Genomic DNA, 23,594 nt, shown 5'->3' with positions numbered 1-23,594 from the left:
CCACTGTTCCATGTTTTTGCCATTTGTGGATAATGGCTCTCACTGTGGTTCGCTGGAGTCCCAAAGCTTTAGAAATGGCTTTATAACCTTTACCAGACTGATAGATCTCAATTACTTCTGTTCTCATTTGTTCCTGAATTTCTTTGGATCTTGGCATGATGTCTAGCTTTTGAGGTGCTTTTGGTCTACTTCTCTGTGTCAGGCAGCTCCTATTTAAGTGATTTCTTGATTGAAACAGGCGTGGCAGTAATCAGGCCTGGGGGTGGTTACGGAAATTGAACTCTGGTGTGATACACCACAGTTAGGTTATTTTTTAACAAGGGGGCAATTACTTTTTCACACAGGGCCATGTAGGTTTGGATTTTGTCTCCTAAATAATAAAACCATCATTTAAAAACTGCATTTTGTGTTTACTTGTGTTATATTTGAATAATGGTTAAATGTGTTTGATGATCAGAAACATTTTGTGTGACAAACATGCAAAAGAATAAGAAATCAGGAAGGGGGCAAATAGTTTTTCACACCACTGTAGATGGACCATTTTCAAAAGCATAAGAACTGCTGCATAATATTTTTATCTTCCTCATTTGAGGTCCATAAAATTACTTGCATATGGATTTTGTATCTAAGCTTGGAACCCACCCACACGGGATGCACAAAACTGTGTGTTTTGTTTGTGCCGGTCCCAAAGCTGGATAAATGGGGAAATTTACATCAGGAAGGTCATCTTGTGTAAAATTTTGCCAGATCAATATGCGAACAACAATAACACAGATTTCCATACCGGATCGGTCGAGCCCTGGGTTAACAACGACCGCCACCAATACTGTTAGCCACCAGGGTGCTGGCAGAAATTGGGCTACTGCTGGCCGAAGAAGAAGAGGGGGAAGGCATGTCCAGAAACAGGGGGAGAAGAAGGTAAAGAGAGTGGAAGTGAGGGTAGGAACTTTGAATGTTGGCAGTATTACTGGTAAGGGGAGAGCTGATAGCTGATATATTGTGGGTGCAAGAGACCAGATGGATCGGGAGTAAGGCCAGGTGTATCAGAGGTGGGTTAAAATTGTTCTAACATGGTGTGGATATGAGGAAAAATTGGGTTGGGGTTATCCTGAAGGAACAGTATGTCAAGAGTGTTTTGAAGGTGAAGAGTGTGTCGGACAGAGTAGTGATTATGAAGCTGGAATTAAAGGTGTGATGATGCATGTTGTTACTTCATATGCCCCAAGTTGGGTGTGCAATGGATGAGAAAGAAGATTTCCAGAGTGAGTTGGATGAAGTGATGGACAGTGCACCCAAGGGAGAGAGAATGGTGATTGGAGTGTATTTCAGTGGATATGTTAGTGAAGGGAATTGAGAGACTGTGAAGGTGATGGGTAGGTATGGTGTCAAGGAGAGGAATGAAGAAGGTTAGATGATAGCAGATTTTGCAAAAAAGATGGATATGGCTGTGGTGAATACGTATTTTAAGAAAAGGGAGGAATACAGAGTGATGTACAAGAGTGGAGGAAGATGCACACAGGTAGATTATATCCTATGCAGGAAGGTCAGTTTAAAGGAGACTGAGGATGGCAAACTGGTGGCAGGGGAAAGTGTAGTTATGCAACATAGCATGGAAGTCTGTAGGATGACAGTGGTTATCAAGAATTGATGGAGAGTTAGGGCAGAGCCAAGGATCAAATAGTTAAAGTTGAAAAGGAAGACTGCAATGTTGAGTTCAGGGAGGAGGAAAGACAAGGCACTGGGTGGCAGTTAAGAGTTATCAGTAGTGCTGGGCGGTATACCGGTTCATACCGAAAACAGTTTTTTTATTTTTTTTATGATATGGGTTTTTCTTATACTGCAACATCAGTATAAATTGCCTAAACAACGTTCGGAACATGGCGCAGCGGGACACTGTTTAAGGGGGGACCTTTATCACTGCTACACCACTAAACATGCATCCAACGGGGTACGTGCGTGAGTGGAGGTATTGCACAGGGACCCTTTTTCACTGCTACACCGCTAAACAAGTATGCAACGGAGTACATGTGGTAGTGGAGTTATTGCATGTGGAAAATGGATAGAGAACATTCCGAATCTGAAGCTGTAGCAGACAATAAAGTTGAACATGATGACACAGAAGAACGTTTGCCGAAAAAAAGGGGTCGCGTCCATTGCCTGGAGATACTTTGGTTTTAAAAGGTTGGATGTGTGGACCATTATGTTCAAATCTGTGAATACTGTTTCTATACTACAAGTTGTACTTGTTTTATTTCTTTTCAATACTGTGTAATGAACCTGGGTACTGTGTAATAGTGTGATGACATGTTGACTTTAATCTCGTAATCTGTCACTAAAGTACAACATCGTGAACTAAACTTCATCTTAAATAATATTTAATTTACTAGATTTTCTCAATCCCCATCAGAAGTTATGTAGCACATTAAATGCTTTGTGTTAAGTAATCCCCGAGCCATGTTAATCGCTACGTGCTTCTTAAACTGACTTCCTCTTGCACTAAGAGGAGGAGCAGGCAGCACACAGAATACATTAATTTCATGATATTCCTGCTCCCTGAACATTTAGAATGCGAAGATAAATACTTAATTATAATTTTCATGATGAAATGCATTAAAGCATGTATTAAACACATGGGGGCATGGTGGCGTGGAGGTTGCACTGCTGCTTTGCAGCAAGGGCGTCTCGGGTGCACCCTGCCTTGAATTTGCTTTTAAAGTCATGTAGGATGTGGGGTTTTGTTATGCTATATTGACCCTGCAACATATGTATTGCTCTTATTGACCCTGCGATGTGCTGGCATTCAGGATTTGCTCCTGCCTCGCACACAATGCTTGCTGGGATGGGCGCAACCCTGAATGGATGGCATAATTAAAACATATATAACAAAGATTTCTGAACACTCCGTGGTCTTTAAGATTATAACTTGTTTTAATTTCACAAAGACATTGATCGTGTGGTGATTGGTTATGTGGAGAAAGAAAAAGGAAGGATAGGAACTGAGGGTTTGGTACGTCAGACAGAGACAGCACGCATGCAATAAAGAAAGCCTGCTAAGAAAAACAACCATTGAATTCTGTGTTGGGTGTCTCCAACCACCAGATCACGAACCCAACATTTACACAATATTTAAGTTAAACCTGTGCGATACCAATTCATACATCCAGTTTTTTGGAGCCTTGTCACAGCTGCCATAAAGTTCTCTACACTGAACATACACCTGGGAACCCCTTAATGCGAAGGAGCAGCACTACCGCCACACTACCATGCATGTTTAACACCTGCTTTAATGCATTTTATTCTGAAAATGATATCAAGCATATATCTTAGCATTCTAAATTTTCAGAGAACAGGAATATCATGAATTGAATGTATTCTGTGTGGTGATCGCTGCCTGCACCACCTCTTAGTGTAGAGGAGGTCAGTTTAAGAAGCACGTAGTGATTAACAGCTGGGTCGGGGAACACTAAACACAAAGCATTTAATGTGCTACATTAACTTATGACGGGGTTTGAAAAAATCTAGTAAATTCAACATTGATTTTAGGATGATGTTTAGTTTACGACATTCTACTTTACTGACAAAATAAACTATGAGAATAAAGTGGAAATGTCGACTTTAATCTCGACATAAATGGCAAGAATAAAGTTGAAATGTCGAGAATAAAGTCAAAAAATATCGACTGTACTCTCGACATATAGTTTTTTTCTTTCTTCCCTGTGTCCATATTTTTTTTTTCTTCACCGTGGCCCTAATACGATTCCGTAGGGCTACACTGCAAATAGCATTATAAATGCAAGTTGCAGTTTTATTATTTATGTATATAGCTAAGCTTGAAGCAAGGTCCATATTAATGCAATTTTCCTAAATGATGGTTCAGTTTGTAAAGATGTCATCACCAAGTTGCACTTGTTTTATTTTATTTTTATTTGGTTAATACTGTGTAATGCACCTGGGCTTGAAGTCTTAAAATAATAGTATTATTACTGGAAGTTGCACTATTATTTATTTTATTGTTATTATTTATTAGTTTAAATATTATGCGGTTTAATGATGGCAAAGTTGTTTAAAAAGTCACTTTAACGTGTCAGTGGACAGAGATTGTTAACATTAACAGAAAGTATTACAAAAAATATTTACTATTTATTCCTTTTCTAACACATGTTCAGTGCAATACAACTTTTGACAAACACCTCTGGATATTTTACTAAGTCTAAATACCTCTTTGGATTGTTGAAAATATGTTGTCAAAATTTTAGTTTAAGTTGTTTGCAAAATTTGTTCAATAAAAAGGTTCTATATTTTGACTACAACTGTCATGCAATGTGATTCCTTCTCTTCATTAGTACCATCCCTTTTAAAACTATCACTTTATGGGGCCAGGCAAACCTGTATTAATACTTGTGTGCACATTAAAATGTTTTTTTGTACAATGTACAATTCTCATGACAGAGGAACAGGTTATTCTTAGCCAGTCTACTGCAGTAATTGCAGTGGAAAATGTGGTTAACATCCACTCATGCATGGGAAAAAATACTGCCGAATACCATGAAACCGGTATAATTTAAAAAAATACCGTGATATAGAATTTTGGTCATATCGCCCAGCACTAGTTACCAGATAGCTGGGGAACTACAGTAGAGGTGGTAAGGTAGGCTATAAAGGTGTTTGGTGTAACATCTGTACAGAGGAAGGAGGAAAATGAATCCTGGTGGTGGAACTGGGAAGTACAGGAGAGTATACAGAAGAAGAGGTTGGCGAAAAAGTGGGATAGTCGGAGAAATGCAGAAAGTAGACAAGAGTACAAGGAAATAAGGCGTAAGGTGAAGAGAGAGGTGGTGAAGGCTAAAGAAAAGGCATATGGAATTGTATTAGAGGTTGGACACTAAGAAGGGAGGAAAATTACCTGTATCTATTGGCTAGACAGAGGGACCAAGCTGGGAAAGATGTGCAGCAGATTAGGGTGATATAGGATAAAGATGGACATGTACTCACATGCAAGGAGAGTGTGCTGAGCAAATGGAAAGAGCACTTTGAGACGCTAATGAATGAACAGAATGAGAGAGAGAGTGAATGTTGGATAATGCAGAGATAGTAAATCAGAAAGCGCAATGAATTAGCAAGGAGGAAATAAGGATGGCTATAAAGAGGGTGAAGAATGGGAAGTCTGTTGGTCCTGATGACATACCTGTGGAAGCATGGAAATGTTTAGGAAAGATGGCAGTGGAGATTTTTACCGGATTGTTTAATGCAATCTTGGAAAGTGAGAGGATGCCTGCAAAGTGAAGAAGTGTACTAGTTCTGATTTTTAAGAATAAGGGGGATGTGTAGTGCTGTAGTAACTACAGAGGGGTAAACCTTATGAACCACAGCATGAAGTTATGGGAAACAGTACTAGAAGCAGAATTAGAACGGAGTACATTAGAGGGTCAGCTCAGGTTGGATGGTTGGGAGACAAAGTCAGAGAGGCAAGAATGCGTTGGTTTGGAAATGTGCTGAGGAGAAATGCTGGGTATATTGGGAGATGGGTGTTAAGGATGGAGTTGCCAGGTATAAGGAAAAGAGGATGGCCTGAGAGGACGTTTATGGATATGGTGAGAGGGGACAAGCAGGTAGTGGGCATAACAAAGTAAGATGCACAGGACAGGAAGATATGGAAAAAGTGATCTACTGTGGCAACCCCTAATGGGAGCAGCCAGAAAAAGAAGAGGGATTCTATATGTAAGCTTGGAACCAATTTATATTAGTGCATGGCAGAGCTTATTTTTATCATTAAACATTCTAAGATGAATATAATTTACTAATTTTATAATTTTGCTATTTTTCTCTCTATTAACTGCCAAGTTATCATTCAACATTAATAACTAGGAAATAACATGTAGACATTCAGATAGATAGATCATTACCTATTCATAAGCAATTTGTTTACTCTAACTTTTTTTTTTTTTAAGATGAAGATCTATGGATGTAAATAACACAAGTACAAAAAATACATTCAATAAATATACCTGTCACGTAGATTTCTCACATAACTAGGCCAGCTTTCTCTGTATTCCTGTTCTTTTTGTTCTTTATCTGGACGAGACATTTGACCTTGCATAAAACGTTTTTTCCACCGTGGCCGTGTATCATGGTTTTCTGGATAGTACCTGTTTAAAGTGAGATTTTACCTCAAAATTAAATAATCTACGCAAACTGAAAAATATGTCACATTATGCCCTCAAAAAAGGAAACTTCAGACCATACAACCCACCTTAAAATGTCAATGACATCTTCAAGGAAATATTCCTTAACAGGAAAAGTAAAACCAGGAATGTGCAACATTGGACAGTTACCTAAGATAAAAAAAGAACAAATAAAGCACTAATTTAACAGCTTCCATGCATTTTAGCACTTTTATTTGACATTACTTTAACTATTACTATAATACCCTTTCCTAAAATAAGAAGGCAAAAAAAAACACAGAGTGCACTACCATCTATACTAGGTCTAAAAACACTAAAATTGAACTAAAATAAACCTCTCTCTCCAAATAAAACATATAAAAAGCCCAGCTATGTCTGTCACTGCCTAATACTGAATGTGCATATTTAAACTCTTGAATGCACTAATGTTACTACTATCTCATACAAATGTACAATCTTTGCAGATAGGTAACACAGCAGGTGTTGCATTGCAAAAGGCAGACTATAGAGACTATGCAGGTGATGGCAGCTGTAAATCACAAAAGAAGGAGTATTTCAATGCTGAGTGTTTATGCTTGTCAATGATGGGGAGATCCAAGAGGTGACTGCTGAGGGTGGAATCAGGATGGGTAACCAGAAGCACATGTACAAAACGCTCTCTCTTACTTCTGAAAACTAGGCCTGACTGTTTATTTCTGTACAAGCCCTGTTTTTTGTGGCACTTTTGGGAGTCTGTGATTTCAATATCAGGAAAAAATTGATTCATAGTGCACAAGAACTAGTGTCTTTACAAGGAAAAGCATTGGTACATATTACAACATAGAATTAAGCCAGAGGTAACTGCAGTTGTCTTCCAAAGTAGGGAGGGAAAGAGAGAATCGAATTCAGAAATTAAAGGAGACAATTTTCATGCTGGTTGCACTGTATTTTAGATGGTGTTAATTTGTCTCATTCTTTTGATTATTCTCTGTGCAAGTTCAAACAAGAAAATTCTTATATTTTAAATTTGTTCTACTTTAGGATGACACTTTCATTACACTAGATTCTCAGAAGCAGGAATTTACTCTAGGAACATCATTACCCACTTTAACAGATTAAGGAAGACAGTCAGAATGTATTCTATTCAGTTTCTCTCTAAATCCATGCTGTAATTTGTAGGATTAAAGCAATATTAATAACGCAAATGATTTTTTTTATTAAAACATTCCTTAATTCATAACAAACTTCTATTAAAGTTTATACACTTAGCTAATAAACAACATTCTTTAGATTATAGAGCATAGATTGCACCAGTGTTCAGTTTTGCTAATTTTGACTCAACACTCCCTTTAAGTGACTAAAATAAAACCAATATGTTTACTTACCAAAGTATTTTGAAAACTTGCTTGCATTTAAAGTTGCACTCATTAAGATAATTTTCAAGTCATCTCGGAATTTCAGCAGATCTTTCACTATTGTTATTAGTACATCTGACTGAAGACTCCTCTCATGAATTTCATCTAGTACAATATGGCTGATGGAAGATAAGTGTCTGGTTGGGGAAGAAAAAAAAATTACTGTTCACTCAATACTGCATTGCATTTTTGTACAAGACATGCATGTATCCAGTTTCTAAATGTGTTTTTTCCCCAAATTAGGTTGGGGGGACACAGCAACAGGCAAAAGGCAGCCATTACATCTTGATGAGACATTGATTTACTAAAGTCTTTGGACTGTAGGAGCAAACTGAATTCTCAGGAAGATGACCCTTTAAAAACTATTCACTCTACATGAAGAAAAAAGGAACATAGACCATAGTGACAATAGTCTCAGAACTAACAAAGAATTTAACTAGTTTATAGGACTATACAAAAATATTTTATGTAAATAGAGTATTATTTCAATAGACTAACTGCAAATGTACTGTAAAACACCAAGTAATCTAAATAACAAAAAACAAGAAGAATTCAACATTTTTAAGTTCCCTATATATACAGTAGTTTAAAATGAGTATATTTTCATACAGATTATGATGAGGACATTAGATTTAAATAGGAATACACTGCTTTTATTCATATCACCTGGATCTTGCTCCTTAAATAAAGAATAGATGTATAAATAAATACTTACGGATCTGACTGGAGCCACTGTAAGATGATACCTGTTGTACAGTACAAGATTGAACCTTGTTTTCTTGGTAAGCGGCTAAAAAAAATATATATAATTTTAGGAACAATGTTATGTAAAACTATGCTGTTAAATCCAATGTGTCAGGAATAACATAGAATGATAATTTAGGCATAGCTCAACTACTGTTACTTAGCTGTTTATTGTTCATTAATATTTATGTAAGGTTTACATGCACATTGAAACCTCTCTACAGAATAGAAAGCAACAGCCACATATTATAAAACATTTTGTGTTATTGCAAGGCTAACAAATCAATATGTGAATTTTGTGTTGGGTTGAAATTGAAACTGCTAAGAAGAAGTGAATGCAAAAAGAAAAAGTAATCAGCAAATTATATACCCAAAAACAATGTGCCATTTTCTATTTTAAGCAGGAATCAGAATATATGAACACAAGGACTGAAATTAGTCCTGAAAAGCAGAAAGTTTGTTGTGCAAAATAAGGAACAAAATTATGAGACTAGGGCAAACTGAAAGATAATAGCAAAATCAGAGAATTTAATTTTGTTTGTTTGTTTGTTTGTCTAACAAAAAATCTTTTTACTACTGTCCTTATCTGGGACAATAAAACACTTTACAAAGCTTGTAGAAACTATAGTTGTAATTTGCTGCAAAATATTTGAATCACAACACAACTGCCACAGCTCATTTATTAGGAATTCATATTGCACTTCCTGTATTTAGTGTACTGACAGTGCAAAGAATATCTTGCTTTCAGACAGGTTTTTATTGATATTTTTCTCTTTCTCTTCTACTAGGCTGTGTCCATTAAAATATATAGATATCTGAGTAACTGGAAGGCTATACATTTTTTTTTTTTTTAATTAGACTAGGGTTAAATCCCAACCCAGTCCTTCATTGTGTGGAATTTGTATGTCCCTGCTGTTGCTGTGTTTTTGTTTTGTTTTTTTGCCACATAATACTTGGGGGCTTTGTTAGGTTTAATGCTAATTCTGAACAGGCCCAACATATGGGAGAATGTGCCATGTGAATGACTGAACCACGGTCTGGCACTGGTTTCTCTTTTGAAGTCTTACATGGTAGAGAAAGCTATAGCCCCAATGACCCGGAACTGGACTATGAAAATTTGAAGATGGGTGGATAGATGGATAGTTTATTTGTCCGAGGGGGGAAAATTAGCTGTTTACAAAAGCTTAAAAATAAATATTATAACAAAAAGCAACAAAACCCTTAAATACACAAATACACACCAGAATCATAAACAAGACCACTCAAGTCTGTCACTGATGTGGACCCTTAAATAATTATCCTGAATAGTGACCAGACACAGAGGCTCTTTGGTTTGGCAAAGTCAGTTCCTTGGTTTTGCTGAAGTTGCATGCAATTGTTTCTCCAGAAAGACATAAAGTTCTTCATTTGCCTCCTATACCCTGTCTCATCCCCATCATTAATACATCCCATTACTGCAGAATCACCTGAGAATTTGTGACATGACCTGGGGCCTCATGTATAAAAAGTGCTTAGATTCAGGAACCTGTATAAGCCATTTCATACTCGAAAATTTATATAACACAAAAATTGGCTTAATAGAGCTACAGCAAGTTTCGACCATTTGTAATTCCAACACAGATTATTTTGGGGTTGGCATTTTAGTAACTTCAGGCAGCAAGTGAACAGAAAAATTCATTTCATTGCACATTTCAGTGATGTGTCAGTTACATTTTGATGGTTTTAAATTAATTGTATTAGTTAACTGACAAGTTCTTTCAATACAGCCTTTGTCAAAATTGGTAATAACAGCGAATGCATATGCTTAATGTGCTGTGCATTGCATGACATACAGTGCCTTGTAAAAGTATTTTCGGGGTTTGTGCTGTTCTGTCACATTACAAAGTGGAATTTAAATGATTTTTAATTTGGATTTCATGTACAGTAATGGACTTAACATCCATCCATCCATTTTCTAACCCGCTGAATCCGAACACAGGGTCACGGGGGTCTGCCGGAGCCAATCCCAGCCAACACAGGGCACAAGGCAGGAACCAATCCTGGGCAGGGTGCCAACCCACCGCAGGACACACACAAACACACCCACACACCAAGCACACACTAGGGCCAATTTAGAATCGCCAATCCACCTAACCGGCATGTCATGTAGTCCAAATTGTTAAAATAGCTGCCTATGTGCATAAATATAACAAGTAAAAATGTAAACGTTGTTAGTGCATATATATTAATCCCCTTTACTAAGAAACCCGTAATAAGACCAGGTCCAACCAATTAACTTCGTAAGTCACACAATTAGCTGATTAGGGTCCACCTGTGTGCATTTAAACTGTCACATGATCTGTCACATGTCATCTGTATAAAGAGACCTGTCCTGAAAGACCCATGACTCTGCAACGCCACTAATTAAGCAACATGAAGACTAAAGAGCACTCCAAAGAGGTCTGAGACAGTGTGGAGAAGCATAGACCTGTGTTGGGTTATTAAAAAATAAATAAATCCGAGACAGTGTAGATAAGTATAGACCAGGGTTGAGTTATTTTATAAAAAAAAAACCAAAAAAAAATCCCCAAACTTTGAATATCCCAAGGAGCACCATTATATCCAACTATAACAAAATGGGAAGGCTATGGCACCACTACATACCTGAGAAGGCAGCCCACCAAAACTCACTACCAGGGAAGGAAGGTATTAATGCAACAAAGACACATTGGATAACACTGAAGGAGCTACAAAGATCCACAAGGAAATGGGAGATCAACAAGATCACTTTAAGCCTTACACTTCACAGAGCTTTATGGAAGAGTGGCCAGAAAAAGAAAAAAAAAACTGCTTAAAGAAAAAAATTAAAACACTCTTGGAGTTTGCAACACAGCATGTGGCAGACTCCCCAGACAAATCAAAGAATGTTCTGTGGTCAGATGAGACCAAAGATGAACTTTTTGGTCATTATGGAAAACACTATGTGTGGCACAAACCCAATACTTCCCATCACTCCAGGAACACCATTCTCACAAAAGTATTGCCTTTGGAGGGTGAATACCTATGCACATTTATAATTTCTGTTTTTTTGTGTTAATTATTGTTTGTGTCACAATAAAAAATATTTTACACCTTCAAAGTGGTGGGCAAGCTATGTTAATCAAATGGTGATAACCCTCCCAAAAATCTATTTTAATTACAGGTTGTAATACAACAAAACAGAACAGACACTGAGGGTGATAAATACTTTCAAAAGACACTATAACTGGCAATGGCAGTGTTAGCTCTTTTGGTGGATATCGCCAATGACAAACAAAAGAGTACATTTTCAGGGATTGTAAGTATTTTTTGGCTCATGAGTAGGACTGGCTCATAAGCCGATTTAGTCTTTTAAAAGACACACAGAAATCACACAACCCATTTCATTACGGGTTTTAACAACCATTGGGTATATGGCGACAAGAGCTTTTCTACATGTGCTGGCTAACAGGTCAGGAATCACGCAGTCATCCTAGGACAGTGTCATGATACCTTTATGGCAGGTATAATTAAGATGCTACCCTGGTACATTCAATTTCCTTATGGTTAGGGTGAGCAGGCAGAGATTAAAAGGTAATTTGCAGGAACTGCTGATTCTCCTAATGTAATTTGGTGAAATTGACTATACACATGTTGCAAAAATGGCATTGTCAGAGAATTAATTTTCTTTTGTAAACAGAAAACACTTTCATTCAACCAAAATAAAATTTATTTGTGATCCTCAAATGTGTTCAACTAATGTTGTTGCAAAATGGCTGGGTTTAATCCACAATTCCTTTATTTTATTAAATAATAGTGTGGGAAACAGGGTCATGCTGTGTTTAATGGTCAGCTTCTTGGTAAGTAACCATAATTGTTAAGATTGCAAGTAAAGGTGCTGGTCATAAAATTAGAATATCATGACAAAGTTGATTTATTTCAGTAATTCAATTCAAAAAGTGAAACTTGTATATTAAATTCATTCATTAAACACAGACTGGTGTATTTCAGATGTTTATTTCTTTTAATTTTGATGATTATAACTGACAACTAATGAAAGTCCCAAATTCAGTATCTCGGAAAATTAGAAAATCAATTAAGACCAATGCAAAAAAAGGATTTTTAGAAATGTTGGCCTACTGAAAGATATGAACATGAAAAGTATGAGCATGTACAGCACTCAATATTTAGTTGGTGCTCCTTTGGCCTGGATTACTGCAGCAATGAGGCTTGGCATGGAGTCAATCAGCCTGTGGCACTACTCAGGTGTTATGAGAGCCCATGTTGCTCTGATAGTGGCCTTCAGCTCTTCTGAACTGTTGGGTCTGGTGTATTGCATCTTCCTCTTCACAATACCCCATAGATTGTCTGTGGGGTTAAGGTCAGGCGAGTTTGCTGGCCAATCAAGAACAGGGTTACCATGGTCCTTAAACCAGGTACTGGTAGCTTTGGCACTGTGTGCAGGTGCCAGGTCCTGTTGGAAAATGAAATCTGCATCTCCATAAAGTTCGTCAGCAGCAGGAAGCATAAAGTGCTCTAAAACTTCCTGGTAGACGGCTGCGTTGACCTTGGACATCAGAAAATACAATGGACCAACACCAGCAGAGGACATGGCACCCCAAACCATCACCGACTGTGGAAACTTTACACTGGACCTCAACCAACATGGATTCTGTTCCTCTCCTCTCTTCCTCCAGATTCTGGGACCTTGATTTCCAAAGGAAATGCAAAATTTACTTTCATCAGAGAACATAACTTTGGACCACTCAGCAGCAGTCCAGTCCTTTTTGTCTTTAGCCCAGGTGAGACGCTTCTGAAACTGTCTCTTGTTCAAGAGTGGCTTGACACAAGGAATGCGACAGCTGAAACCCATGTCTTGAATACGTCTGTGCGTGGTGGTTCTTGAAGCACTGACTCCAGCTGCAGTTCACTCTTTGTGAATCTCCCTCACAGTTTTGAATGGGTTTTGTTTCACAATCCTCTCTAGGGTGTGGTTATCCCTATTGCTTGTACACTTTTTTCTACCACATCTTGTCCTTCCCTTCGGCTCTCTAGTAATGTGCTTGGACACAGAGCTCTGTGAACAGCCAGCCTCTTTAGCAATGACCTTTCGTGTCTTGCCCTCCTTGTGCAAGGTGTCAATGGTCGTCTTTTGGACAACTGTCAAGTCAGCAGTCTTCTCCATGATTGTGTAGCCTACAGAACTAGACTGAGAGACCATTTAAAGGCTTTTGCAGGTGTTTTGAATTAATTAGCGGATTAGAGTGTGGCACCAGGTGTCTTCAATATTGACCCTTTTCACAAAATTCTAATTTTCTGAGATACTGAATTTGGGTCTTTCATTAGTTGTCAGTTATAATCATCAAAATTTAAAGAAATAAACATTTGAAATACATCAGTCTGTGTGTAATGAATGAATCTAATATACAAGTTTAATTTTTTGAATGGAGTTACTGAAATAAATCAACTTTGTCATGATATTCTAATTTTATGACCAGCACCTGTATGTTTGGTACATTACAAACAACTTGTATAACCTTTCTTTCAGATGAAACTGGGAACATCACAAGAGACTCGATATAATGATAGGCACTCCTGAAACAAGGTCAGTGACAGAATTGAACACTAGTTCATTAAAAGGTAAATGGCAGCAATTGGACTCACCGGGCACCAACACTGCTGTACAACCCTGCAAAGGTTTGCAGCATTGTGACGGCTCATTTAGATGTTGTAGATAGAATGTAAAGAGACTTAAGTATTGCAGTATTGACACATATAACAAGTTTATTAAGAATGTTCAAAATATCTCACAGTTCTGCGTGTACCACCTGCTTCAATTCACGCTATGTACTGGCGGCGGTTTGGGCACTGCATGACGGCACACTGTTACTGCTCTCTTCAATCAGCTGCTGTCACTTGCTCCCAACTCTGGGTTTTCTGCATTATTTGTGACTCACACTGAGAGACCACCACCAAGAATGTTTTTGCGAAACTCCACTTCAGTCATTGATACTACAAGTTCACATTCACTTAAGTTTCTTTGTCTGTATTCTCCTATGGTTAGTAGTCACTTTATCTTCTTCTACGTTTTATTAGCAGCTCTGACACTCTGTGGTGGATTTACTAATCTATGATGATTAATAAGATCACTAATATTCAAAAAGGCATTTTTATGCCAACTGTATGGTTACTGACAGGAGGTGATGGAGAGTGAATAAAAGTGCATGCAAATGTGAATAGTTTGCTTTAATGCTAGACGTTTCACTAATAAATCAAGTGAACTGCAGTTGTATGTAGCGGAGCATTACTATAATATTATAGCAATAACAAACCTGGCTACCAAAGATACGGATGAGTATAACATAGAGGGAAACGGATTTTTTACAAGGAACAAACAGTAAGGAAAAGGTGGTGGGGCTGCTGTTTATGTCAAAGAGAATTTAAACGCAAGTCCTCTTCAGTTGGACAATGAACCCCATCTTAGTGAAGACATGTGGCGTCGTCGAGAAAGCATTTGGGAAAGAGGCCTTATTTTAGAAGTGTGTTATTGACTGCCCAATGCAGACAGTAATTTCAATGCACATCTTTCTAGTAGTATTAAAAAGGCATGTTTATAGAGGGTTACTACAGTCTTGGGGACTATAATTACCTGAATATTAACTGGAATAACCTTGCAAAGAGGGGGGCACAAGTGCAGAAGCTGTTAGAAGTAATCAATGACCATTACTTAACATAGTATGTTAAAGCATCATTGTAGGGAGAAGTCTGTCTGTATTTAGTATTTTGTAATATTTAGGATAGAATTGAGGGTTTAGAGGTGATTGAACCATTAGGGTCAAATGTAACTTTGGTTGGGCAAATTTTGAGCAGATGTAGCAAAGTCTAAGGAGAATATACTGATATGTGCTTTTAAGTGTGGAGACAGTTGGGGAGCAGTGGAACCTGTTTAAAAACGTTTTACATATAATGGAGGACAGGTACACGTGTAAGTTTGGAATTAGTAAGAAATTATAAAAAACTCTGCAGTGGGTTAATAAAGAGATGAAAAAAGATGCAAAGGAAAAAACAACTGTATAAGGTTTAAAACATTAATAACTCCGTCGTGAATCATAGAGCATATGAGAACATGAGGGCAACGATTAAGAAGAATATTAAGGGAGGCTAAAAGGTAGTCAGAAAGGAATAAGGCAGATGAAAGATGACCCAAAGGAATGCTTTTAGTATTTTAGTAGTAAAAGAACAGTCAAAGAGGAGGTGAATTGCTTCAGGAATAGCAAACGAAAATTAAAAAAAAAAAAAATACAGTCCGTGAAATAGCAAATGCTCTAAACTCACATTTTTATTAGGCCTTCACATGTAAATAAGTAAATAACCTCCCAGCAGTAAAAGAGACTACTAAGGAGGTACTGAGTGATTTGGAAATTGTAGAGGGAAAAGTACTTCTCAGATTAAATAGGGTTGAAATCAAACAAATCACCAGGACCAGATAATATTTACCCTTAAGTAAACTCATGATACATACGGTGGTGTGAAAAACTATTTGCCCCCTTCCTGATTTCTTATTCTTTTGCATGTTTGTCACACAAAATGTTTCTGCTCATCAAACAAATTTAACCATTAGTCAAATATAACACAAGTAAATACAAAATGCAGTTTTTAAATGATGGTTTTTATTATTTAGGGAGAAAAAAAATCCAAACCTACATGGCCCTGTGTGAAAAAGTAATTGCCCCCTTGTTAAAAAAATAACCTAACCGTGGTATATCACACCTGAGTTCAATTTCCGTAGCCACCCCCAGGCCTGATTACTGCCACACCTGTTTCAATCAAGAAATCACTTAAATAGGAGCTGCCTGACACAGAGAAGTAGACCAAAAGCACCTCAAAAGCTAGACATCATGCCAAGATCCAAAGAAATTCAGGAACAAATGAGAACAGAAGTAATTGAGATCTATCAGTCTGGTAAAGGTTATAAAGCCATTTCTAAAGCTTTGGGACTCCAGCGAACCACAGTGAGAGCCATTATCCACAAATGGCAAAAACATGGAACAGTGGTGAACCTTCCCAGGAGTGGCCGGCCGACCAAAATTACCCCAAGAGCGCAGAGACGACTCATCCGAGAGGTCACAAAAGACCCCAGGACAATGTCTAAAGAACTGCAGGCCTCACTTGCCTCAATTAAGGTCAATGTTCACGACTCCACCATAAGAAAGAGACTGGGCAAAAACGGCTTGTATGGCAGATTTCCAAGACGCAAACCACTGTTAAGAAAAAAGAACATTAGGGCTCGTCTCAATTTTTGAGGGCTTCGTCTCAATGATTGCCAAGACTTTTGGGAAAATACCTTGTGGACTGATGAGACAAAAGTTGAACTTTTTGGAAGGCAAATGTCCCGTTACATCTGGCGTAAAAGGAACACAGCATTTCAGAAAAAGAACATCATACCAACAGTAAAATATGGTGGTGGTAGTGTGATGGTCTGGGGTTGTTTTGCTGCTTCAGGACCTGGAAGGCTTGCTGTGATAGATTAAACCACAAATTCTACTGTCTACCAAAAAATCCTGAAGGAGAACGTCCGGCCATCTGTTCGTCAACTCAAGCTGAAGCGATCTTGGGTGCTGCAACAGGACAATGACCCAAAACACACCAGCAAATCCACCTCTGAATGGCTGAAGAAAAACAAAATGAAGACTTTGGAGTGGCCTAGTCAAAGTCCTGACCTGAATCCAATTGAGATGCTATGGCATGACCTTAAAAAGGAGGTTCATGCTAGAAAACCCTCAAATAAAGCTGAATTACAACAATTCTGCAAAGATGAGTGGGCCAAAATTCCTCCAGAGCGCTGTAAAAGACTCATTGCAAGTTATCGCAAACGCTTGATTGCAGTTATTGCTGCTAAGGGTGGCCCAACCAGTTATTAGGTTCAGGGGGCAATTACCTGACGAAAGTCTCGAGGAGAGGACGCTGGCGTTGAATGTTCGCCGCTTCTCCCTTTGAGCTTTATGAGTTTTATATTACTAATTTATTATTTTACTTTTACTTTAGTTTTTAGTTAAAAAGTTTCGTACTTTTTTGTACTGTTTCATCGTCTGCCGTGGGTTTTTACGGATTTTACCGAGTTTTATTAAGTTTTAGCTGACTACTCACTTGTTGCCCGGATATACTGTTTTACCGTCTGCCGTGGATTTTACGGATTTTATCAATTTTGCTGTCTACTCACCTGATGTCCGGATGTCCGGATGCCCTGATGCCGGGATTTTCTGTTTTTATTGTCTGCTTTGGATTTTACGGCGCTGTCTGGATAGCATCTCTCCTTTCTTCCTCGGTTAGAATGGCGTTCAGTTATTCCAGCTCACAACTCCGCCGACTTAATCCCGCAACCACTCCTGAAATTAACATCTCCATCATCAAAGAACTTGGACTCCTTCGCCGTCCTCAATACACTCATAGAGGCTCCGGTCGAAAGTTCATTTTCCATAACCTGCCAAAGTGGTCTGCTCCCAATATTCCATCTTTCTGGTCACCTGTCGCACGTTTGACGCGTCATCAGAGCACCGTCATTCCAACTTTCGCTGGCCAAAACATTCCCCTTTCCACATCTGTCACCAATCTGGGTGTTAAAATTGACCCTCAACTCACCTTTGATGCCCACATCAAACACCTCTGTAAGTCTTCCTTCTACCACCTCAAGAATATTGCTAAACTCCGACCAACTCTCACCCTGGAAGATGCAGAGAAGCTCGTCCATGCCTTTGTCTCCTCCAGGTTGGATTACTGTAATGTGCTCCTCATCGGGATTCCTGGCAAGAGTATTCAGAGACTCCAGTATATTCAGAATTGCGCTGCCAGGATCCTGATGAGGGTGCGAAAGCATGACCATATAACCCCAATCCTGAAAACTCTTCACTGGCTCCCTGTTCCACTCAGAATTGAGTTCAAGGTCGTTCTCCTCACCCATCAGTGCATCTATGGACATGCCCCCCTTTACTTACAGGAACTCCTTACCCCTCATACCTCCTCACGCACTCTCCGCTCTGTACACACTAACACTCTCCAAGTCCCTAGAACCAAGCTTCGCAGTATGGGTGATAGGGCTTTTTCATCTGTGGCGCCGAGACTGTGGAACACCCTCCCTGACTACCTGAGAGCCCCACAGTCGACTAATGTTTTTAAACGGAATCTAAAAACTCATCTTTTTAGAAAGCTATTTTGTTAAAGCATACATAGATTTTCTTGTTTTATTTTTTTTTGTTTTTACTATGTAGCACTTTGAGATTTCTAAAATATGAAGTGCAATATAAATAAAATTTATTATTATTATTATTACTTTTTCACACAGGGCCATGTAGGTTTGGATTTTTTTTCTCCCTAAATAATAAAAACCATCATTTAAAAACTGCATTTTGTGTTTACTTGTGTTATATTTGACTAATGGTTAAATGTGTTTGATGATCAGAAACATTTTGTGTGACAAACATGCAAAAGAATAAGAAATCAGGAAGGGGGCAAATAGTTTTTCACACCACTGTATTTTTAGGAAGTGGCTGCATACTGACGAAATTCCGAAGGACTAGAAAATGACACATATAATTCCTTTATATAAAAAGGGTGACCAGGCACATCTAAGCAATTAGAGGCTAGTAAGCTTAACATGCATCACAGATAAATGAATGGAAGGAATTGTTAAGGATAAAATTGAGCAACATATGGCAAGAATAGAAGTTTACAGAACAGTCAGCATGGGTCCAGAAGAAGGAGGTCATGTTTTAATAAACCTGTTTTAATTCTATGAGTAAGCAACATACAAGCTATGATCATGGAGCATATATTATTTATTTTGACTTTCAGAAAGAATTGGATAAGGTCCCACATGAGGTTGGGCATCAAACTAAAAGAAATGGAAGTTAAGGGTGTTGTTTGAAGAAGGGTGCAAAATTGGCTCAGACACATGAAGAAGATGGTTATGGTGCAATGATCCTTTGAATTATGAGGAAATGATCAGGATGAATTATAAGGAAAGATGAAAAGAGCTGAGCCTTTACAGTTTAACCAAAAGAAGTTTCAGAGGAGATATGATTGAAGTGTTTTAACATTATGAAAGGAATTAGTACCATGGATTGAGACTGTTATTTTAAACTGAGTTCCTCAAGAATGCAGGGACAAAATTGGAAACTTGTTAAGAGTAAATTCAGCACAAACATTAGTAAGTTTTTCTTTACAAAGAGAACCACAGACATGTTGAATAAGATACCAAATAGTGTGGTAGACAGCAGTACTTTAGGGGCTTTTAAAACTAGACTTGATGTTTTTAGAAAAATTAAGTGGATAGGACTCGCAAGCTTTGTTGGGCTGAATGACCTGTCTCGTCTAGATTTCGTCTAAGTTGATCTGAAATTTGTAAGAAGACATGGTGTGGCACATGGCAAATGTACAGTTTTACAAAGGAGACTTCTGTGTGTGTTCTGTTTTTGCTTTTTGAGCGCAAGCATAATTTTAGTATGGAATCTAAGCAAGGTTTATTACAAGTGGCCCCTTGTGTTAAATTTATATTTGAAAGTGTACAAGGTCAAGAGGAAAGTAGACAGGACACTTCCTTGGGGTTTTCAAGTGTTGCTCATGCCTATATTGAAAACTAGGTTTATTGTATTGGGACTATTGAAGATCATATCCTAGGTTTATTGTAATTGGACGGTACTTTCAAAAATTATCTAAATTTTAACATTTCTACACCGCTGCTGGCAGTTCATTTTGTTCTAAACGTGCTCTGTCTCTTGGCATGTCAGAGGACCTGGACATCGTTAAGTGTGGTCTGCCTCACTCAGGGAAGCAAATGGAGGAGCGGGGTTGGAGGGTAGAGAAAGAGAGCAATGTAATTTATTTATCCTTTCTACCCCAATTACCTAAGTGCTAACACAACAGTAGGCGTCATAGCCATAATACCTGGCAACAGTATGAAATTTAGGTCAAAGCTATCATTTGTAACAATGTACTACCTTAAGAATAAAATATGCCAAAAAAATTTCAAAAGCAATGTTTATATGATCAAACACTGAACTTTGTGAGCTGGAATGTCAAAGGTCTCAATAATGAATTAAGAGAAAAAGTATTATCTCACTTAATAGGTTTAAATACTAAGATAGAATTTTACAGGAGACTCACTTAATAAGTAAGGACCAGTTTCAGTCTTAAGGCACAAAGAAATCTAGGGGTGGGGGAATCTTATTACACAGAACTATTCCATTTGTAGCATCAATTGTAATATCTGATCTTGAAGGGTGATATGTCATCTATTCCTAATGAGAACACTCAAAAGATTATAAGGGCCAAAGACTTTGATTGCGTTTTAAATCCAGACCTGGGCAGGTCTTCAGCTGCAGCGGAGATAATATCGAATACTATAAAAATAATTACATATTCTTTAAAGGATCAGAACTTATCACACCCATGGAGGTTTTTAAATCCTAACCTAAGAGCATATTCCTTCTTCTCACAAGTTCATCTTTGTTTCTCAAGAATGGATAATTTCTTCATAGACAATAATTTTTTGCCCATTATCAAATCTTGTAAGTACAACAATATTGTTATCTCTGACCACAACACTCTGATCATGAAGCTTAAATCACTATGCCGTACATACTCATCTCGTAGCTGGAGTCTTAACCTCCTGTCATTAGCTGATGAGAACTGTACAGAATTTATTATTTTCTGAAAAGCAAATACATCCTCAGAGGTCTATGCAGGAATACTCTGGGAAACTCTGAAGGCATTTTTAAGAGGGCAGATATTTTAATATTTTTCTCACAAAAATAAATTGGAAACCAAGAAGGTGTCTGAGTTAATCAGCAAAATTACCAGAATAGATCTAGAATATGTCAGGTTTCCAAATGAGGCACTTTATAGGAAAAGAGAGGTTTTGCAATCAGAATTTAAACTCTTGACTAATAAAGAATCTTTAAATTGTGACATTATTATTACGAGCACAGAGAGAAGACCAACAAGATTTTAGCTCAACAAATCCACAAGCAGGAAGTCCAGAATGCAATAACAGCTACAGTTGTGCTTGAAAGTTTGTGAACCCTTTAGAATTTTCTATATTTCTGCATAAATATGACCTAAAACATCATCAGATTTTCACTAAAAAGTCCTAAAAGTAGATAACGAGAACCCAGTTAAACAAATGAGACAAAAATATTATACTTGGTCATTTACTTATTGAGGAAAATGATCGAATATTACATATTTGTAAGTGGCAAAAGTATTTGAACCTCTAGGATTAGCAGTTAGTTTGAAGGTGAAATTAGAGTCAGGTGTTTTCAGTCAATGAGATGACAATCAGGTGTGAGTGGGCACCCTGTATTATTTAAAGAACAAGGATATATCACAGTCTGCTCTTCACAACATATTTGTGGAAGTGTATCATGGCACGAACAAAGGAGATTTCTGAGAACCTCAGAAAAAGAGTTGTTGATGCTCATCAGGCTGGAAAAGGTTACAAAACCATCTCTAAAGAGTTTGGACTCCACCAATCCACAGTCAGACAGATTGTGTACAAATGGAGGAAATTCAAGACAATTGTTACCCTCCCCAGGATTGGTAAACCAACAAAGATCACTCCAAGAGCAAGGCATGTAATAGTCGGTGAGGTCACAAAGGACCCCAGGGTAACTTCTAAGCAACGGAAGGCGTCTGTAACATTGGCTAATGTTCATGTTCATGAGTCCACCATCAGGAGAACACTGAACAACAATGGTGTGCATGGCAAGGTTGCAAGGAGAAAGCCACTGCTCTCCAAAATAAACATTGCTGCTCATCTGCAGTTTGCTAACGATCATTTGGACAAACCAGAAGGTTAATGAAAGAATGTTCTGTGGACGGATGAGACCAAAATAGAACCTTTTGGTTTAAATGAAAAGTGTTTTGTTTGGAGAAAGGAAAACACTGCATTCCAGCATAAGAACTTTACCCCATCTGTGAAACATGGAGGGTTTGAACAGAAAATATCACTATATACAGATGATATGGTACTGTATATATCTGACTGACAAAATTTCATGCTAGCAGTCCTAAAAGCACTAGCAGATTTTCAAAAGATATCTGGAGCCAAAATCTATTTGAATAAAAGTGTGCTTTTTCTAATGAACTCTCTAGCACACAATATTAGACTGGACACCTTCCCATTTATCTTAGCAGATCAGTTTAAATATCACAACATAAGGCTCTTTTTCAACAAAATTTTGCTGTCTGCAATGCAAAAGTTAAACAGGTCCACATTAGCTGGGAGAACACTTTTTCTTTTTCCCATATACATTAACAAACCTTTTTTTAAAAATTTAGACTAAATCATAACATCATTTTGTGACGATGTGGGTTCAGGCTCCACACTCCCTTTGATATTGGAAGCACATGAACCCAACACCGTCGATAATGTTGCCGAGTGAGCTAGTCAATGGAGGCAAATTAAGCATCTGAGCAAGGGGAAGGTAAAAAGTGCAAAAGTGCTTTTATTTATAATTGTCCATCAAATCAAAAACAGTGTTCCAATAAATAGTGCAGATCTTCAATAAAATAAATAATCCATTAAAAGAACACGTGGGGGTTAAAACTCAATAGAAAAAACAATCCTTAAAATCGGAGGTTAAATCTTCTTATAGAATCAATCTTAAAACACTAACACAATCCGGTGCCTATTTTCTGTATGCGTCTCACCTGCTTATCCCGTACGGGCTTAGCAGCAGGCAAGACGCTCTCTGCAGCTGCCCTCCTACATCACACGCTCGAGACTGGAGACCTCCCGATCCCTGGCTTCGGTCTGGCACTCATCCCAGTCCCCGAGACTTGATTACCCTCAACGGCCAGGTCGCCCACGTTGGGGATTCCATCACCAAGTCTCCCGACTTCCGCTGCCTTTTCCATGGCCTCTCTGCGCCCGTCGCTTTCACCTTGTCACTCCCGCTACCAGATCGCTCAGCGGGCGACATCTACACAAACACCTGGGTGTCGGCCTAACACCCAGCTTCCTCGCAGCTGCCCACGGCTCGATCGCGCTCACCACACGCTCAGCGTGTCCGTCTCTCTCCTGCACCGCTTGCTTCCACGCTCCCTGTAACCTCCGTCCTCTCCTTTCCTTTCTCTCCAATCGATTCTCCCTCTTTCTCCCCAACCGACTTGCGCTTCTTTTAAAAACGTGAGGGGCCATCACAGCTGCAGCATTAGCCACGGGAGCAATCACGAATGTGGGCAGTTCCTCACCTGTGCACACGGTGAGAAACGCCCACAT

At 38.3% G+C, this 23,594-nt stretch overlaps 1 protein-coding gene across 2 annotated transcripts in view; it reads right to left on the bottom strand.

The window, feature by feature from the left end:
* dhx36 (DEAH (Asp-Glu-Ala-His) box polypeptide 36) overlaps positions 1 to 23,594 on the bottom strand; it is a 108,038-nt gene that overhangs the window by 61,787 nt on the left and 22,657 nt on the right. For both annotated transcript variants that reach the window (XM_039757518.1, XM_039757508.1), the window contains exons 7-10: positions 8,292 to 8,366; positions 7,547 to 7,713; positions 6,251 to 6,332; positions 6,006 to 6,146 (exon numbers count right to left, since the gene is read on the bottom strand). In XM_039757518.1, coding sequence (XP_039613452.1) covers positions 6,006 to 6,146; positions 6,251 to 6,332; positions 7,547 to 7,713; positions 8,292 to 8,366 — 465 coding nt within the window. The remainder of the gene's footprint in view (positions 1 to 6,005; positions 6,147 to 6,250; positions 6,333 to 7,546; positions 7,714 to 8,291; positions 8,367 to 23,594) is intronic.

This window comes from Polypterus senegalus, chromosome 1 (genome assembly GCF_016835505.1).
Source record: "Polypterus senegalus isolate Bchr_013 chromosome 1, ASM1683550v1, whole genome shotgun sequence".
Lineage (NCBI taxonomy): Eukaryota > Metazoa > Chordata > Cladistia > Polypteriformes > Polypteridae > Polypterus > Polypterus senegalus.
This window is presented reverse-complemented; position numbering and strand designations above follow the sequence as displayed.